Source organism: Ursus maritimus, unplaced genomic scaffold, assembly GCF_017311325.1.
Source record: "Ursus maritimus isolate PB19 unplaced genomic scaffold, ASM1731132v1 scaffold_6, whole genome shotgun sequence".
In the NCBI taxonomy this organism is placed as follows: Eukaryota; Metazoa; Chordata; class Mammalia; order Carnivora; family Ursidae; genus Ursus; species Ursus maritimus.
The window spans coordinates 3,101,853-3,120,986 of record NW_024426774.1 but is presented as its reverse complement, the minus strand read 5'-3'; the positions used below and the strand labels follow the sequence as shown (position 1 = coordinate 3,120,986).

General features: G+C 47.8%; 1 protein-coding gene across 1 annotated transcript in view; it reads left to right on the top strand.

Annotated features, from left to right (window-relative positions):
* The window catches only part of ASAP2 (ArfGAP with SH3 domain, ankyrin repeat and PH domain 2), a 122,441-nt gene that overhangs the window by 74,843 nt on the left and 28,464 nt on the right, over positions 1-19,134 (top strand). The window contains exons 12-15 of the mRNA XM_040623081.1: positions 3,744-3,831; positions 8,832-8,880; positions 8,961-9,127; positions 11,323-11,456. Of these exons, the coding sequence (XP_040479015.1) occupies positions 3,744-3,831; positions 8,832-8,880; positions 8,961-9,127; positions 11,323-11,456 (438 nt within the window). The remainder of the gene's footprint in view (positions 1-3,743; positions 3,832-8,831; positions 8,881-8,960; positions 9,128-11,322; positions 11,457-19,134) is intronic.

Sequence of the window (19,134 nt, the reverse complement as noted above, 5' to 3'; positions counted from 1 at the left end):
CTCCGGTTTTTGGCAGATAGTACAGTTATAGCTAGCTTTACTAGCGTACTGACAGCTCACCTTGTCACCCAACTTGCATATTTAATAAATGCTTTGTGTTTAGGGGGATCCCTGTCTAGGGAGCCTCTGCGCGCTCCGTATGACTCACCCTGCCCTTTGCAGCCTGGGCTGGGAGCTGCGGGAGCAGCCATTGCCTCTGGCCCTCTGCCTTGCCAGGAAAATCAGAGGGTTACTGAAGCAGGGGCTATGCATACGCCACAGAGCTCTCCTTTTCTCCTTCCTCTGTGTGTATTCTGCACGCTCTGGAAGGAAAATCCCCCCCACACACACACACACGTGCCACTGCACCTGCACAGTGTTCACGTGTGGTGATGTGAATTAACCTCTGCCGAGAAAGGGATTCAAGAGATGCCTCTTTGTTTGCTTTTGTTTGGATTTGGCTCCTTTTGTAGTTTACCTTTGTAGCCAGCATCTCCCTGAGTAGGCTAATTTACCAACAGGGGGAAAAGGACAATTATTCAAAGACCTGATTGAGTAAATGGGGATCTCAGAGCAGTATCCGGCACTCAGTGGAGAATCAGATCTTTACGTTGTGGAAGCACGGGGTGTATTTGCACCGTTTGGAAAACCAGTTTCTTCCCCGGAAGCTGGCAGCCTTTGGGAAAGGAGACTGTTGTGCTCTGTATTCTAGCAGAGGGACGGTGGTAACATCCGGATGAATTCAGTGAAAGCCATAGTTGGTATTCCCCATTAGCCAAGGTTAAGTGTGTTTTCTGGCCCTGGGAAGAAGTGATCTTTGGGACAAAATAACTAATTGAGTAACATCTTTGCCAAGCGCATCACTTTGCCACACTACCAGAGACTGGGGACTTCTTAAACTGGAAGAAATGTCCCCTGGTTCTTACATAGTCTCATTTTTTTTTTTTAATGATCATCAGTCATGAAGAATACAGACTTCCTATTAAAAGCCTGAGAAATGGGGAAAAAATAGAATGGCATTAGTAAAATGAGAGGAGCTCTGATAATCAGTGCCTTGAGTCAAACACAAAATCTATAGATCTCTTTCCCACTCCTTCCTTTTTATTAAGCCAGAGCTTTTCAGATTAAGCTCTCAAAGAGCACTAGTGTCTGATGCATTAGGCAGAACTGTTCTATAGCTGAATTCAGTGATGACACCATTTCCCCCAAATTGCAGCAGGCAAGGGAATTGAAAGGATAGAGTTTTCTCTATTTAAAAATTTTCTCCCGTAGATTTTTTCCTACAGCTTTGGTGTCAGCCACTCCTTAATCTGGATGGACAAATAGCAAGCAGTTATTAATGTAAAACATACAGGCTGACATCTTCAGCATATCAGCCGTTCTGAGTTTTGTGGACCTACTCTGACAGCTGTTAGTTTTAACGTGTAGCCACATTTGTGCCTTTGTGATTATTCCTACTTCAGATATAGGCCCTGAATATTTTCCCGTGTCTTGTGGTGTTTTGTACACTGTGAAGGACAGTCTGTGTTTGATGGTAGCCGTCTCGGTAAGAACGAGCAGCTTTCCCTGTGGCACAGGGAAAATGAGAGAATACAAGTTAGAGGGTGGTATTCATTCAGTTCTGCTTCTGTGCTGCACTGAAAGACACGCACAGAGATGCCCAGGTCAACGCTTCTGCCTTCCATGGAGAGCCGTGAGCGGCAGTTAAGAGCTTGTGCTCCGAGGCCAGGCTGCTTGGCTCAAACGTTGCTTCACTGCTCCCAAACTCTATAAGAACCACCACATTATTTAGGCTATCTGGGCCAGTATCTTTATCTATAAAACTGGTGCAGTTCCTACCTCAAAGGTCAGTTAGGAGAATTAAATGAGTTATTTTATTAAGAACTCTTAGAACAGTACCTGCCTCTATAGGCAAATCATAATAATTATGATGGTGGTGGTGGTTATTAATAGCTTGAGTGAATGTAGCTACCCTTATTATTCAGAATTGTCTTCTTGTGCATGAAAGTGTTTCGGTGTACACCGACCCCTCTTACTGCTCCTGTGCCGAAGACTCGGTGAACACCGGCAGTTTGGACGTAGGCCAGGAACGGCCCTTAGATGCATATGTATAGTGGTGTGGTCACAGGAGGTAATGGGTAGACACCTGCTTTGTGTGGTAAGGTACGTGGTTGCATCATGGTGTGGTCTCCCGCTTGGCGCTGTGGAAATATAGCATTCAGTATACCGGTTCCTGGATGAGCCAGGTAATTCTGTTGGTAAAGATCCAAAATTGGATTGATGGTCCTTTCACTCGGAATTGTCAAAGTTTGCAAGACTGGATAGAGCTTGAAGTCTTTTAATACTGATCTCTGTTGGTCCAAGGATTCTGTGAGGCATCTGTGACTGTGGAGAATATCCAGTGAATTTCATATAACAGATGAGCCCAACATGACCACAGACCAGGAGAGTCTGGTCCACCCTGTTTACCCAACTTCTTCTTATCCCCCCTTCCTTTTATCAAACCCAAACTGTTCACATTGCAAGGATCCGTCCTATTTTAACAGAGACGAAGCTCCCTTACCCCTACTCTGTGAGTTTAGTGGAAAGGGGTCTATAAATGAATGAAGGTCTCACAGGTCTGCCCAGGTGTGGACGCGCATCTGTGTGTTTCTCAGTGAATCCCAAATCCAAGCTGTCACAGCTGTAACACGGCCGGTGGCCGCAGGTAGCTGAATAAGAGGTTGAAGTATATGGCATTTTATTTGCTCTTTTCCTTCGGCAGCTTGGGAGGTGGGTAAGATAAGCCCATTCATATTTGGAGACTTCTCTAAGATTTCTGAAAGACATTTTACCATTAAAATTTTTTTTCCCTAAAATTATGTTATCTTTTGATCTTTGCCTTTCTGGACTAATTATGGTGGCTTTTGAAATGGTAATAAAATACCCATTTTGACATCTCTTTGACAAAGATGTATTGTGATCTTTTGTTGCTGCTCTGTTGGGGGGATTTGGGGTACTTATGTGAATGAGATGGGTTTTGTTAAAACTTAAGTGACAAATGGATAGCATTTAGGATTATCAGTCTGTTATCTCTTGTGACTTCAAAAAGTAGGGAAAATAATTTCTGTCATTTTTGTGCTATGAGATTTCTTTCCTTGGAAGTAAGTGTTTACACTCAGGAAAACACTTCTAAAATCACCAGAAATTGAGCTGGGTGCCCAAGTCACCCAGCCAACCATCTGTGTCATCAGCAGGCATTGGGACAGAGTGTCTCAGAGCATTAGCTGTGGAGCATATTGATCTCAGGGAGCCCACTGCCATCGACCTCAAGGGCAGCATCGCTTGCCCCCTGGCCGGGTGGCTGTGGGAGCCACCAAGTGTCCCTCACAGGAGGTGGCAGCTGCCTTCCGGGGAGCTGAGATTTAAGGACATGCTGTATCGTGCCTTCCTACATAAAATCTGCCTTCTGCAAGCTATCTTTGCAAACTAGTGGAAACCCTGTTCTTGCTGTATTTTTTTTTTTAAGATTTTATTTATTTGAGAGAGAGTGAGAACAGGAGCAGGGGGAGGGGCAGAAGGACAAGCAGGCTCCCTGCTGGGTGCAGAGCCAGATGCAGGGCTCCATCCCAGGACCCTGAGATCATGACCTGACCTGAAGGCAGACGCTTAACAGACTGAGCCACCCAGGTGCCCCATGTTCTTGTTGTATTTTAATGAGAAATGATACCATATGATTTTCCCTTCCTTCCCACACATCTCCCTGTTTCTCTGTTTTTAAACAGGCTAACCGGCCTCCTGCGAAACTCAACCTATTAACCTGCCAAGTGAAGACCAACCCCGAGGAGAAAAAGTGTTTTGACCTTATTTCACGTAAGTTTATTTCTTAGGTGCTATGCTACAGAGAAATGATTTTCAGCTCTCTGCTATGGCATCAATCCCATTTCAAAGTATTAATTGTCAAGGAGAAATGCCTTTGTTTCAAGTGACATACATGCTTTCTCTTTCCACTCATAATTGTTTGCTTACTGGTCCCTCCAGTTTAGGAACTGACGCTGAGGGTGGCCCTGCTCTCCTCGTGGGCCCCCGTAAATAAGGAGATTATCCTAGATCAGCCCCTCAAGCCTAAAATCTCCTCACTTAACTATAAAAAAGGATGATTCTGTTGTCAAAGCTTCCATGGTTTGGGTGGTGTTAGAAATGTTGCACAACTAACGTGTAAGGTCCCCAGCAGAGCTCTGGCAACTTTCGTTTTTTGAAATTGTTTTGATTTCCCCACCACAGAATTTGTCTTTCTGCTTTTGTGTGCTTTTCTTTTTTGTGGCATACACAAAAGAATCACCACAGAACCATCTGTTGTGATGAGTGTCTACTCAGCATCCCTAAGAAGAAAGGAAAGGACTAGTGTGTCTTCATGGAAACAAGATTGGCCTTTGTTCATGGTACTTTCAGGTGGCAGGGTTATAGTTTGGGGGAAGGAAAGGGCCAGATCCCCTTTCAGAAGGAGGTCACAAGGGATTTAGGCACAAGAATTGTGTTTATAGAGGAAAAGTCTAGACTGTGTGTTTTAGGAAGATGAGCACACGGTCTTGATTGGCTCAGTATCCAGAGCATGACATGGCTGCTTTTTAAGATGTCTGTTGGATTATATTATCGAGGACTAGGAGTTATTTCCTATATGATTTATTGCTCACAGCAAGCTTATGAGGTAATTATTCCCACCTCCACTTCTCTGGGCGAGGAGACGGAGGCCCATGGCTGTTCACCCTCGTACCCCGTTGTCCCCGTGGTAATGCGTGCTGTCCTAAGTTGGAGGAGAGCCTTGAGCAGTGTGATGTATGTAAAGGGTTTGGGTGTTGTTCTGTCCTTTAGATTCTAGACTAATTTGTAAAATAAAAATTAACTTTATCCTGCTTCAAACCCTGTGTCCCTACTCGGTCTAGTGAGGGCCACAAATGTGTTTACCCCTCTCTGCTCTCAGATCCTTCATTTACACAAAACAGTGCAAACATGCAGGACTGACCATAGTTTACAGCTGGGAATGTGGGGCCCCTGGGTGGCTCAGTGGGTGGAGTGTCCACCTCCTGAACTCAGCTCAGATCATGATCTCAGAGTTAGGAGATCGAGCCTCACGTCAGGCTCCACACTCAGTGGGGAGTCTGCTTGAGATTCTTTCTCTCCCTCTCCCCATTCCCCTGAGCACTCTCTCTCTCTCTCTAAAATAAACAAATATAATAAAATAAAATAGGATCGCTTCTGGGGTTACCTGCCTCTGGAGAACGATAGAGTTTTATGTGAAGGGAGAGAACTTGATGGCATAAGCCGATGTCAGCAAGTGGCTGGGGACCACTTGGAAGCTTTAGGCCATTCCTTTTTCTGAAGCAATAACCCATGATAAGCAGTGTGTCACCCTTCAAGACCTGATGGGTGCTTAGTAGTTAACAAAGCTTGCCTGAGCTGCACGCACACGGGGAGGCAGATGTGAACACTTCCCTCCATTCGCCCCGGTCCCTCCAGCACCCCTGTGGGGGCCCCCGTGAGATGCACAGAGGCATTTATTTCACACTTGTAAACAACCCAAAGCACCCCCCGGTCTACACGTTTTTAATTTCTGGTCAGGCACTAAGGAGGGTCAGTAGATGTAAGTGTGCCTCGCTCCCTACCAAGCGTGGATTATTGCATTCCTTGGACATGTGCGAAGGCGGGCCTGTGTAAATCTGGTTTCGTGTGACGCTCTGGCAGGCCAACATTTGCCAAGATTCCATCAGTATCTTTGCTCTACTAGTTAATGCTTAATAAATATCTTCGGGCAAGGGCTTCCTGCCTCTGATACCCAGAAGGGCTCCCTGAATTCAGTTTGAGGCACTTTTCTAAATTTGCTACAGTCCATTGTCAGTCTTTGAGAAAAAAAGCTCTTGTTTCCTCTTCTTCCCACTGTCCTTTAGTGGGTAGAGTGAATCCCAATCCTACGAATTTTTCATCCTAGTTTTCAAAAGGTGTTACTCTCCTAGGAGTAGTTGTGGTGAAAATGCTTTGTCACAGCACTGTGTGGGTTTGGTTGTCAGAGAGAAGCCTGAAAACCGGCCACGAGTCCTCCAGAGGAACACTGCCAAGTGGTGAAGCCCTGATTTGTTGAGCATCCGGAGAAGGTTGGGGCTCGGGGCCATGTCTGATCGTGCCTGACTCAGGAAATGAGGCTGTCACCCTCTCCGTTCCTCCCCCGCCTGCTGGCCAGGCTAGTGGGACACGTAGCACGAAGATGCATTTGAGCTCTTTATTTTTTATTTTTTTAATTTTTTTCGATTTTTTATTTATTTATTTGACAGAGATAGACACAGCCAGCGAGAGAGGGAACACAAGCAGGGGGAGTGGGAGAGGAAGAAGCAGGCTCCTAGCAGAGGAGCCTGATGTGGGGCTCAATCCCATAATGCCGGGATCATGCCCTGAGCCTAAGGCAGACGCTTAACCGCTGTGCCACCCAGGCGCCCCAACGTTTGAACTCTTTAAACAGTTGGGTGGTTGGAGAAATAAAGGTCAAGCTGCATGATGGGCGGCGAGGAAGATACCTCAGCTGTGGGTCTCTCAGGGCCCCAGAGTCACCCCCTCCCCGGGAAGCTGAAATGACCCAGGGAGCCCAGGAGAGTAGAAGACTGACAGCTGGCTTCAGTTGGTTCCCTGCAGGGCCCTCCGTTACCATTCTTCCCCCAGCAGACATTCCCCACTCGGAGCCCGCTATAAATGGGCCTGGGCTTCTCAAGGAGGGCATTTCTGTGGCAAGGTTGGCCCTTTGGGAGCTTGTCCAGCTCTCTTGCCCTCAGATCGACCCATCCTTTGCAAATTCAAGTCCTGCCCCACTGTCCTCAATCACACAGTCACCCTTGGCAGGATGGAAGGTGCAGGAGAATTTGGAGGTGACCTAGGTCAGCGTCTTGAATAGGACGGACCCACCAGGAGCCGGTTACTTTCCAGGTCCACACACTGGGCATGTGGCCATTTGGAGCCGGAGCCTCAGGCAGAGAGGCAGCCCTTCCCAGCCCCCAGCTACCATCTTCTCTTGCTTCTTCTCTCTCAGAGTTGAAGCTGCTAGAAACTATTCTTGAATTTATGAGCATCTCGAGAGTGTCTGTAGGAGGGAATTCTTACTTGGAAGTTTTCACAGAGCATTTCATCCGCTCCTCACATGTCAGAATATAGAATTGGCCAAAGGAAATGGGCTGCTCCCCTTGCCCCTTTGATTCTCCTCCTTGAGCTGAGCCTGGTCTGCCCGAGAGATGGCTCAGTGAGAGACATGCCTCTGGCACTGCCCGCCATCAGCACCGCTTCCCGAGACCCGTGAGAGGCGCTCAGTGTGGGGTGTGGCTCTGGCGGAAGGTGGGAGCCATCAAAGGGGTATTGCTCCCCTTTCCAGCACTGGCAGTTCAGCATGGCTCAACCTCTAACATCTGAATCAGGAAACTCGGTTCATTTTTCTGAGCCTGAAACTGTTCTCTTAAGTCCCATCCCTCTCCTCTGTGACAGGGTGGGGGTGTAGCAAGGGTATAGTTCTGTTCCCCCTTCGTGTCAGAAAAAAAATGGAACAGGATGGGAAGAAGCGAATGGAACCATGAGTCGAAAACCTGATTCCCCTGCCGTCAGCTGTGTTTGTCTTTGCCACTTACCCTCCCTGGGCCTCTGTGTCCCTCCAGCCAGCAATCCGGGAGCCGCGCTCAGGACCAGCGCGCTTCTGGGGGTATGAAGACCACTGCTGGAAGACGTGTGAGCTCCTTCGAAGGGGCACGGAGGGTTCTTCTGCTCTGCTGTCTGGAGAAGTTGGGTCTCCTCCCTTTTTTCATTCTGTTTGGTTTTAAATTTAATTTTCCTTTTTGGTTTTGTTTTGGACTGATTGTAGACAGAATCTCTGTATATCCCTCACCAGCCCCCCAGTGGCTTGTCTAGTAGTATACAGTACGTGTTACCCACCACGTGTACCACCCATGAACCCAGAAATCAACATTGGTGATGCTGTTCACGAGGGGTCTTTCTCACATGGTACTGCATTTCCACTGGTGCTCCGGGACTCGCTGCAGGAGTCCGCGGTTGGTTTTTACTTCATCTTTGTCTGCTACAGGCTGTAGCAGTGCCAGAGCCTCTCCTGGTCTTCCAGTGACCTTGATACTTGTTTTGAAGAAGATTGATCAGTTTTGAAATGTCCCTCAACTTGGGTTTCTCCGATGTTCTCCCACAGTTGGACTGAGGTTCTGCGCTTTTGGCAGGAAGAGCACATCCCATGCTCCTCCTCTGTGCTCCGTGCACGGGGGTCAGCAGTCTGGCACAAGCCTTGTAGACACTGCTGTGTGTGCACACGACTGTGTGTGAGCCTAAAATCTTGTGTCCCATCATCACCTGGCTGTTCCTCCTGCTTCGCCCTGTAACACAGCACTCCCACAGCCTGCTAGAACGTCTCATCTTTTTCTAAGAAGGCCAGAAAATATCTCAGATACTCATTAGGACAGGCTTTTATTATTCAAAGGGCTGTAACAATTACTTTTGGGGGGGCCAACTTTGTAGCAAGTTAAAAAAAGCAAAGCTTTTGAAAAGATGTTGATGGTTTCCATCCCTAAATAGCTTCGGTTTGGGGAAGCTTCATGTCTTTATGAACTGGAATGGAGGACAGGGCAGGTTTGTGAATTTGGATGACAAAGCCACAATCCCCCACAGCAAGGGCAAGCAAGGCATGGAAGGACATGAGGGAGGGCTCAGTTGTCTACAGATGGTTCATTTCCTAGCAGAGAGTTGCGGTTATACCCAAGGTTAATTATAAACCACTTTCTGCTGGAATTGTGTGTGGATTACTGTGCGGACTCACAACTGACGAAACTCCTCTTGCCGTGCAGATGACAGGACGTACCACTTCCAAGCGGAGGACGAGCAGGAATGTCAAATGTAAGTTCCTTGGAGGTGGGCCTTGGGGCTGGGACCTCGCAGTCCTCGGGGATTTAACACACTATCTCTTGTTTTTCTAGATGGATGTCTGTGCTGCAGAATAGCAAAGAAGAGGCTTTAAACAATGCATTTAAGGGGGACGACAATACCGGGGAAAATAACATAGTCCAAGAACTGACCAAGGAGATCATCTCCGAAGTGCAGAGGATGACGGGCAATGACGTGTGTTGCGACTGCGGGGCGCCAGGTGACACCCTGCCCCCTTCCTCCCCCGTCCTCCCCCCCGCCCCCTCCAGCTCTGGGACAGTCACATCTCATTCCGAGTCACAGACTCCAGTCACCGATTTTCCCTTTCACTGCAGGCCCGGCATTGCCCGGGCAGCATGCAGCTGCGTCCTGGGCTGTGTGCAGACCGTGTTGGGGGAGGGTGGGAAGACGCCTGCCTCGGGGCCCCGCACGGGCGGCAGGAAGATGGCCCAATAGGGCTGAAAAGATTTAAAGCTTTTTGAGAAATGAAAACGGAAGCACAGAAGGCGGGTGAAACCAAGATCATCTGCTCATTGTATTGGCTGTACGGCCTTGTAGGGGCGGCTTTTCCCGGGATTTACTCCATCCTCCCTTTGTGCTACTTTGTAGAACTTCAGCTTTAAGCCACTGTCTAGTCTGTGATGCTGGGAGAGCCACTTTCTTTGTTAGGTATTGGTTTTCCTATATGGAAAACCAAGGAACTGGCTGCAAGTGTTTTCGGGTCCCTTCCAGGTGCCACGTTTTGTGAAATGAGATGTGTGTTTTTGCATTTTGGTGAAGCCTCTCGGGGACTTCATTTTTTTTAATCGACATAGAGTATCGTTGTAAATTTTAATAGCTAGTATTTTAAAAGCTTAAGGAGTGGATTTCTTCTGATTAAGCTGGAATGGTGCTGAGAGGTCAGGGGAGCTTTGGAATAGCTGTTTCTGGACATTTACAAAATAAGGAAAACTGTGGAATGATCAGTTACCTTTTTCATTCCTCTCATTCTACGACAGTTCTTATAAAAAATGAACACAACAAAAGTAGAGTGGGCAGTTGAGAATTGCTGGAAGGTTCCTGTTGCCCCGAAGGCTGTATATCTGGGGGTATTTTGAGGCACTCCCTCGGGGTCTCAGACTCATTAAAAATTACCTTCTGGCAGAAGATGAGGGAGGGAGTGATAAGTAGTGAATCGCACTTTTTCTTAAGAAAAGATGCAGACAACGCAGCAGTTGGACATTTAAAATGCTGCAGAAAGAAGTCAAAGTTTTGTTTATTTCTGTTCGCAAATGCTGAGACAGGATGTGTGACACGAAGCTTGATATAAAGTAGTCGAAACACACTTCTACCTGCCGAGGGCCTCATACAGCCAACAGGGTAGAAGTGAAAACACCAATGCCCAGAAGTATTTCCTAACGGAGAACGTTTTTTATAACTTGAACATTTCAAAAAAGAACTTGACAATGATCTAGTGACACAGGTTATGCTGTTTCCGTGCCGTGAGCTTCCAAGGTCAACAGGCCGTTCCAAAGAGAATGGTACTTAAGGGCTGTGATAATGTGCTCGAGTGGGTTATTTGGAATGCCCCATTTTCGATCTAGCTTTCATCTGCCAAGCATTTCTTGAGCGCGTGCTGTGTAGCCAGCGCATAGTAGGATGGCTCAGTGAGCTGGTAACTGCTCGGAGGAGCTCGGTGTCGCGGTGCCAGCACGGCCTTGGACCTCGGCACAGGCGGGGCTGACGTGCGGCCCCACGACCCGTCAAGCAAGGCCCTTCTCCTTTGTGAGCACTGTGACGACACCTGTCCTGTTCGCCTGCTGGCGCGCTTGTGTGCTGAATGAAGGATTCTGCGTCTGTATCTGTAATTTCTGAAGCTCTTGTGATCAGAACTCTTAATTGCTGCCCTCGAAGTGCCAAGCACATAGTATGGCATCAGCACATGTATGTGTTCTCCGTCATTACCGTTAGCATTTCGCGGACACAGAGACACACTTTACGTCTGTTCCCCATCCAGCGCTAGACTGTGGCATTTTTTTCTCTCCCCTTTGCTGGTCTGACCAAGGTTGGCGATGGGCGTGGTCTGTGTTCAGGACAGCCCTCGAAGACCTGTGCCCACTAGAGGGCACTGCGTCCTGTGTATCCTTGGACGCGGCATCTGTCACTGGGGAGTTCTTAATGAATAGAAGGGTGGGCAAGATAAATGAGTAAAGAAATGGAGGGATGGGAAGAGGAGGGAGAGCAGACACGTGCATGTGTGTATTGTGTGTAAACCGGTGCTAATGCAGAGTGACTGTGAATGGGAGCTCCCGCTGGGTCAAGGAATAAGAAGACGGTCATGCTCGAAACGCCACGTGCAGTCACTACAGGAAGAATGTTGTGACCCTGGCCCTCTACTGAACTGCAAGCTCCAATTTGCCCTGTTCTCTTTGGCAGATCCTACATGGCTTTCCACCAATTTGGGCATCCTGACCTGCATTGAGTGCTCTGGAATCCACCGGGAGCTCGGGGTTCACTACTCGCGGATGCAGTCCCTCATGTTAGATGTCTTAGGAACATCTGAGCTGCTGGTAATTCTCAAATCCTTGATTTTGAAATGGAAGCGAATGAGCTGAACGCTGGGTTTTCATTTTGGCATTCAAATCCATTTTGGTTTCTTGAAATTCCACTGGGCTGATGGTTGTTGATTTTTGCCAGATGGGTTTGGGCAATTAGAACCTCAGTGACGATTCCTCCTTCTCGGCCACTGGTAGTTGAGGGCACTTTTTGTTGTAAAACTTGGTTCTTAAACGAATAAAGTGAAGTGAAACAAAGGAGAGCTGCGACTGTTGTAAGATCATGGACTAGGACGGTGGCGTCGTCTAGCTGACCCCGTTCCTTAACCGCACGCGGAACGCAAAGCCCAGAGACAGTCGAGGACGCATCCCCGGCAGATTCCTGCCAAGTCTGTGGTCACCACTCGCCTCGAGCCTCCAGTGCTCTTTTCCTCTGCCCCTTACTGTTGCCCTTTAGGGGAGATACTGGTCTTTGCTTTTACTGCCTTTGTCTCTAAGGAAGAGTTTCATTCTGGGGTCGGGGATAACGCAGAGCCGTGCAGTGCGATGTACATGGATACTGGGAGGCTGAAGCACTGTCTGTGACGTAACGTCCAGAGTAGTGAGACTGGCCCCACTGAGGAAAAGGCACATCCCGCTAGCTGTTTTGAAGCCACCTAAAATGGAGCTTTTGTGAGCTGCTGTCAGAGTCTGTAATTGCTGGTAGGAAGCAGTGTTAGAAACTCTTGGCATAGCTGGGCATTGGACGGTAAACATGAAGTGGTTACAGATTGCTGTTGATTATAATGAAAAGAGCAATGGTCTTGACAGAAAATCAATTATCGTGGTCAGTATATCCTCAAGGGGCCATTTATTTTATTGATGACCACTCTAGAACCAGCGTGTCTGAACTTAGAATACATTTTGAACTATCTTGTCAGATCCTTCCGGTCTTTCCGAAGGATTCCTTTATGGTCTTGAAAGACCAAGTTGGGAGAAACTAGAGTGAATTCTGGTCTCCTGGTTAGTAACGTCCCCGAGAACTTCAAGTTTAGAGCTAAGCTAGACTCGGCGAGACTCCAGCAGCGTGTCCTCGGTTCCACGGTGTGGTTGTTGGTAAGGTCATGGTGCGTCCCACCGACGTCTTAGAGCTGTGTGGAACCAAGTGGCTGGTATCATGGGCAGCTGATGGTGGCATAGATTTGAGATTCCCACAGTATATTTTCAGAGAAGCACAAATTATCTGGTAAACTCCAGCGGTTGCTGTACTGGTTTTCTCAAAACAGTGGGAAGTGTTCAGTGATTTTTGGTGAAATAATAATTGTTTATTTTGTACAAGGCACTTCACAGAGCACTTGATATATATTAGCCCTTCACGATAGCCCAATGACCTTGATATTTATCCGCACTTTACAAAGGAGGAAGTGAGGGTTAGAATGTTTTAATGCGCCCAAGGTTATGTAGTTATTAAAGTGCCAGCTCTGGAGGGGGGACCCTTTCATCTGATTCCACAGCTTGCACTTAACCTCTGAGGAGCCCGGGACATAAATTGTCCTTTGCTGGGGCGTGTCTTGCCGTGGGGTGAGCAAGTAGGCATCACTGCCGTCCCTCCCCGTCCCCCATCCGCCATCCCCATCCCTGTCTCCATTCCCAGCAAATGTTGAACAGCCTCTCCACGTGATGTTAGTACTCCCACCATGGCCTTTTTGTCAAATCTTGGCCATCAGGAGTAACCAGTACGAGTTACCGACCGTGCAGTGGGAAAGAGGTGCTCGTATGGTGAGTTCACCTCACAAACCATGGCCCTCAGTGACTTCAGAAACAGAGTAGTGAAATGGTTAGGAAGTGATGAGTTTTGACTATTACTTTGTTTTTAATATGATTTATGTAACTGTACGTTTATATAGTGTAATTTTACTGATGGCACTCATGAGCCGGTAGGAGCCTGACCCCAGCACATCTGTGACACCTGCTTCAATGTGTCTCAGAGTCTACACTGATGGTCTTTTGGAGACTCTTGCCCACTAAACAGGAAAAGGCCAAGGAAGGTGGAAGGGAAGGTTTACATCTCAGTAGAACCGTGAGGTGGCTTCTGATGCTGGGTTCGAATCTTGGTCTCTCTCTCCTAGGGCCTCTGTCTGCACATGCTCACAGGAGTTTAACGTTTGGCCAGCTGTCAGCCCTGATGGAGCCATCAGGCAGAGCCTGCTTATTTAATATCCACAGGTGTTTCCAGAACCTGACCTCTGCCATAGTTCCAGACTCTTCCTCATGGTTACAGAAAAACAGGGGGATGGGGCACCTGGGTGGCTCAGTCGGTTAAGCGTCTGCCTTCGGCTCAGGTCGTGATCCCAGGGTGCCAGGATCGAGCCCCACTTTGGGCTCCCTGCTCCGTGGGGAGCCTGCTTCTCCCTCTTCCTCTGCCTGCCACTCCCCCTACTTGTGCTGTGTCTGTCTCTGTCAAAATAAATAAATAAAATCTTAAGAAAGAAAAACAAGAAAAACAGAGGGAAAGGGCCTCTAATCTTGTGAGGTTCACTCTTACCCTCTGCTTGCCCCTCAACTCTGCCTGTGTGGTCATGTGCTTGCTCACAGGTGGTGGGCATTTCCCCAACCGCACCCACTGCGTGCCAGGACGGTGGGCCCGACATCCTGTCCCAGAACCTTACTGCTCAGCCATTAAGTCAAGCACTACATGGACAGTGTGTGTCAGGGCTTAGGATTCATTTGTAAAACGTGAGTTCAAGCCCTTTCTTTTTTTAAGATTTTATTTACGTATTTTTTAAAGAGTTATTTGAGAGAGAGAGGGGGAGAGCACTTAAGTGGGGGGAGGGGCAGAGGGAGAGGGAGAGAGAGAATCTCAAGCAGACTTCCAACACGGAGCCTAGGACCCTGAGATCACGACCTCAGCCGAAATCAAGAGTCGGACACTTAACCGACGGAGCCAGCCAGGCACTCCTATGAGTCCAAGCCTTGTTAAAGCACCCGAGTTCTTTGGTTCTGCTTAGACAGTTGGATGCTTGCACAGAGGATCTCCTGAAGGATTGACACATAGATGTCTGTGTGTGTGTGTTTAGAATTATGTCTGGCACATAGTAACTGAAGGATTCGCTCTCCTTATTCTCCAAGATGACTTTAAATCCTTTCGGAAGAATGGTCCATGTGTCCTGGTGTGTGAATCCACAGGGAGATTCCACTCTGGTTGTCTGCTCCGTGTATGAGCCTTTAGGATGCGCAGAGCAGTGACGTCAGGGTCTTCGGTAGAGCTGTTCATCGTGGTGTGTGTTCTTGTCGATTAAACTTCTTCGCACCAGGTTCAGAGGGCGAACTGGAAAGTAACTTCCCAGCATCTCTTTGGGAGCGTCCTGGGCAAAATTGCTTTACAGGCTCCGTGATTCTCTGTCCTTGAGGGGAACCAGTACTCGTGCCCACATCTCCGGGTGGTGTGCTGTAACGAGCGGGGATTGTCATTCTCTGGCTGGCGTGGTCTCCTCAACAGACAGACGCTCAGCACATACAATGTCGCTCCTGTCCTCCCATATGGCCTCACCAGATTCTTCACGATAAACCCTATTTGCTTCATTCCGTCAATTATTTTCTGGTCTCAGGTTTGCACACAGTTCCCTTGGATGGTACGCTGTGGCAGTTTCACCATTTCCTTTTTTATTTATTTTGCTTAAAAGCACGCTTGGTGTCCATATTGACTGAATGGGTTTCAGTGGCGTCCGTGAAGGTGGCTGGTTAGCAGTCTTCTTTTCTTCCCTCCACCTGCTTTTAGAACCACATCTTATTCGGCGGAGAGAAGCTGGATATGTGAAGGTACTAATTAGTTCTGGAAATTCATGCCGTTTGAACTGGTACTCCAGCACACACTGCTCTGTATCTTCAGATTTTAAAGCAAACCTGCTTTCAGAAATCCTCCTGGTAAACATAGATTTTGGAAAGGTGAATTTCCTCCCTACCATAGGTCATGATTTCAGCATTGATACTCAGTTCATATGTAAAACAGTACCACTGGTACTAAGGTCCTTGTATCATATGATCCATTTGACATCATACATGAAATTAATAAAGGACAATTTGATATTATGAAATCAAATTAGGGTCAGTAATTTTAAGATCTTTTCCATCAAATTGAAGAGCAGGGTCAGGGAGCTTAGGAGCATATATTGCTGACTCAGGCCTGTGTTCCCTGGCTTTCTCCTGCCTCCCTTCTCCAGAAGTTGTTAACGAGCTGTCCAGCATAGAGAAGGTCAGCCAACAGCCAGGTGGCAAGGAGAGCGTGTGGAGAGGGAGGCCCGTGGAGACCGACAGCTTCCTTACAGCTTGAAGTGCCGTTTCACGTGGAACTGAATGAAAGCCACTCCCAGGAAACTAAGGGCAGCAAGACATGTGTTACCAGCTCTGATGTATTGAGCAACTGTTACACTCAGGCCGTGTCCGAGGTGCTTTGGGCACACCGTGTCCAACCCAAACAAGAACTCAGTCTTAAAAAATGAGGCTGGAGAGGTGAAGCCAGGATTTATACTCCGGACTGAGTTCGAGTCCCGTGTTGTAGAGATTACTTAAAAAAAAAATAAACTTAAAAAAAAGAAATCAAACACCAAAACATACACACACACACACACCATATATATATATATACACACACACACACACACCATATATATATATACACACATACACACCATATATATATATACACACACACACACATGTATATATATACACACACACACACCATATACATACACACACACACCATATATATACACACACACCATATGTATATATACACACACACACCATATGTATACATACACACACACCCCATATATACACACACACACACACCATATATATATACACACACATGTATATATATACACACACACCATATACACACACACACACCATATGTATATATACACACACACACCATATGTATATACACACACACACACACACACCATATATACACACACACACCATATATATATATACACATACACACATGTATATATATACACACACACACCATATGTATATATACACACACACACACCATATATACACACACACACACCATATATATACACACACACACCATATGTATATATACACATACACACACACACACCATATATACACACACACCATATATATACACACACACACACACCATATATACACACAACCCCACACCATATATATATATATATATACACACACACACCATATATATATATACACACACACCAAAACATATATATATATAAAACAATTTATAATCATAGCAGTATTACTGAGAAGTATATTACATACTTTGTAAAATATGTCAAAAATACAATGTTTAAAGTCTTGGGTGAAAACACAATTTTTTTTAATGAAAACATAATTTCCATGTTCCCCAGAGTATCTTTTTTTGTGCTCCCTTTTTTGGAGATCAAAATTGAAGGCTTGCTGCATTTCTTAGCTCTGCCTTCTGGGGTTCAGTGCCCTCACTTCCCTGGGCCTTTACCCATTTGTACATTAAAGGTGTGTCGTGCTGTCTGGCCTTCCACACTGCTGGGATGTGAGCGGCCCAGGAACCCGTTGAGAGACCAAAAGTCTGCTTAGTTTCTGAGAGAAGCCAGAGTGGTTGACGAGGTTCACACGTGAGGTAACAGCAGCCCCCAGACTCGGCAGGAGGAGCCCACCACCCCCAGTGTGGCATCCTGTGGGCACAACGGGGCTGAGGCCCTCTCTCAGGGAAGTTCTTTCTCTCATTTGCCCACTGCTCCCCTTGAGGGGGTGACGCAGGGAAGAATGTACAACAGTAGATCTCCCTCCACCTGGAAGCATGAAAACAGGCAGGAGGTTTTCCCCATCCTCACCCCAAACTCTAAATACAATTTCTGGATGACATCTGAGGCCTCTCTCTGGCTCCGTGGACCCTGCACAGGTGGGTGCTGCAGCTCTCCAGGAACGTGGGACTCCCGTCCCTGCGCTCAGGTGCTTGCATGCAGTGACAGAGAGGCACACAGGGTTCCCCAAAAGCCAAGCGTGGTAAAGCGGGCGTCCTAACCAGGCAGCTGTCCTCCTGATGTACTCCTGCCATCTGCATACTCGTCGTGCTTAGTACAGACTTCTTTTCCAGCCCTCAGCACTGTGCATCTCTTTCTATGGACATCCCTCTCGTTCGATTGAGGTCTTTCCAAGCAGGGTCCTTCCTCACGCTCAGCACCCAGCACACCCGAGGACTCAGTCGGCATTTGCGAACTGTCCAGGGGCTGGCGTTTGCTTCACTGAGTGATGTGGCGCTCAAAACGCCCCAGACCCTCCTAGATCTGATCTGGCCCCGTGTCTGCTCCAGCATCACCCTCAAAGTCCTCTGGGAGTAGAGGGCGTGTGTGTTGGGGGCTGTTTCACACCAGCCTTCCTGTTTCCTTGGCTTCTGCCCACTTGGCCTGCTGGAACCCACATTTTCTTGACATGACCCTGCAGCCCCCATCTGCAAATGCTTTGCTTTTGTTGATGATTCTAAACGAGTTCTCTGCAGGCTGAAATATTCACTGGAACTTGGCAAAACTATGAGGCGGCACATTTCTCTGCATTGGACAAGTGTGACGCATGGATGTGGTGGCTCCCTGGACCAGCTGTCCCCTGGTAAAGCAGCCAAGTCCAAGCAGAAGGGAAGCAGCTTTCTGATTCCCGGGGAATTCTCCTCCTCATGCCCCCCTCCCATCTGCTTACCACAGACTCAGAGGCATGTGGGCCCCTCACTCACAGAGGGGTGCTGTGGCTTTTCTCTCACTTACCTTCTGAAAATGACAGGGCTTGGCTAAGGGACGGTGTCCACATTATACTGAAAGATGGGGTCACGGGAGCATGGCTGGCTCTAAACGGGTCTGATCCCAAGGTTCAGTCCTGGATCTGTCACTGACGATCTGAGAAATCCTTCGCAGGAGTTGACTCCTTGGTGCGTCCGTGTTGTCACCTGACAGTGGCTTGAGGCCACCAGGCCAGGACTGGGGACTTAACGTGGGGTTGGTTAGTGCTTGGTGCTTTGGGCCGTCTAGGATGATTTGTTCACTTACCAAGGACGGTAAAATTAGGAGGGCTCATCACCCAGTTAATAAGCTGATGCGTGTCCCCTGTCTTTCGGTGTCCCTCACAGTCCCATTTTGCTGCATCATGTTACTTGCCACCAGAATGTTCGACCTTGTCTAACTCAGATCCCTTTAGCCGGCCCCTTCAGTCCGCTCCGCCTGAAGAGAGAAGAGGCTGCTCAAGCAGCATCCTTAGCTCCCAGAACTTCCCTGGTTCCCGTGTGCCCACCTCACTCCTCGAGAGTGGAAGGAGCAGAGGCCCCCTGCTCCCCATTGTGCCATTTTCAACACGGAATTTAAAATATCTCTTCTCTCCAAAGCCCTGTGCTAGGTGCTCCCCCACGGTTTTGCTTCATTAAACATTGAAGAAGCTGGTCTCTGGCAGGTCCCGGGCTGGGTGCTGGGATAAGACGGTTAAACCCCTGCTTTTAGGGAGCTCCTGGTCCCTCAGAGTTTGTGCAGCCGTTCAGGAGGTGCCAGTCGCCATATCGTCAGGGTAGCTGCACGGAGACGAGCCGCGACATTTACCTTCCTCTCTGCTGCGTCGAGCGTAGCGCCTCGTATTCAATAAGCGTGAACTAAAATGTATTCATTTAATTTTTAACAAATAAGAAGGTTGATTG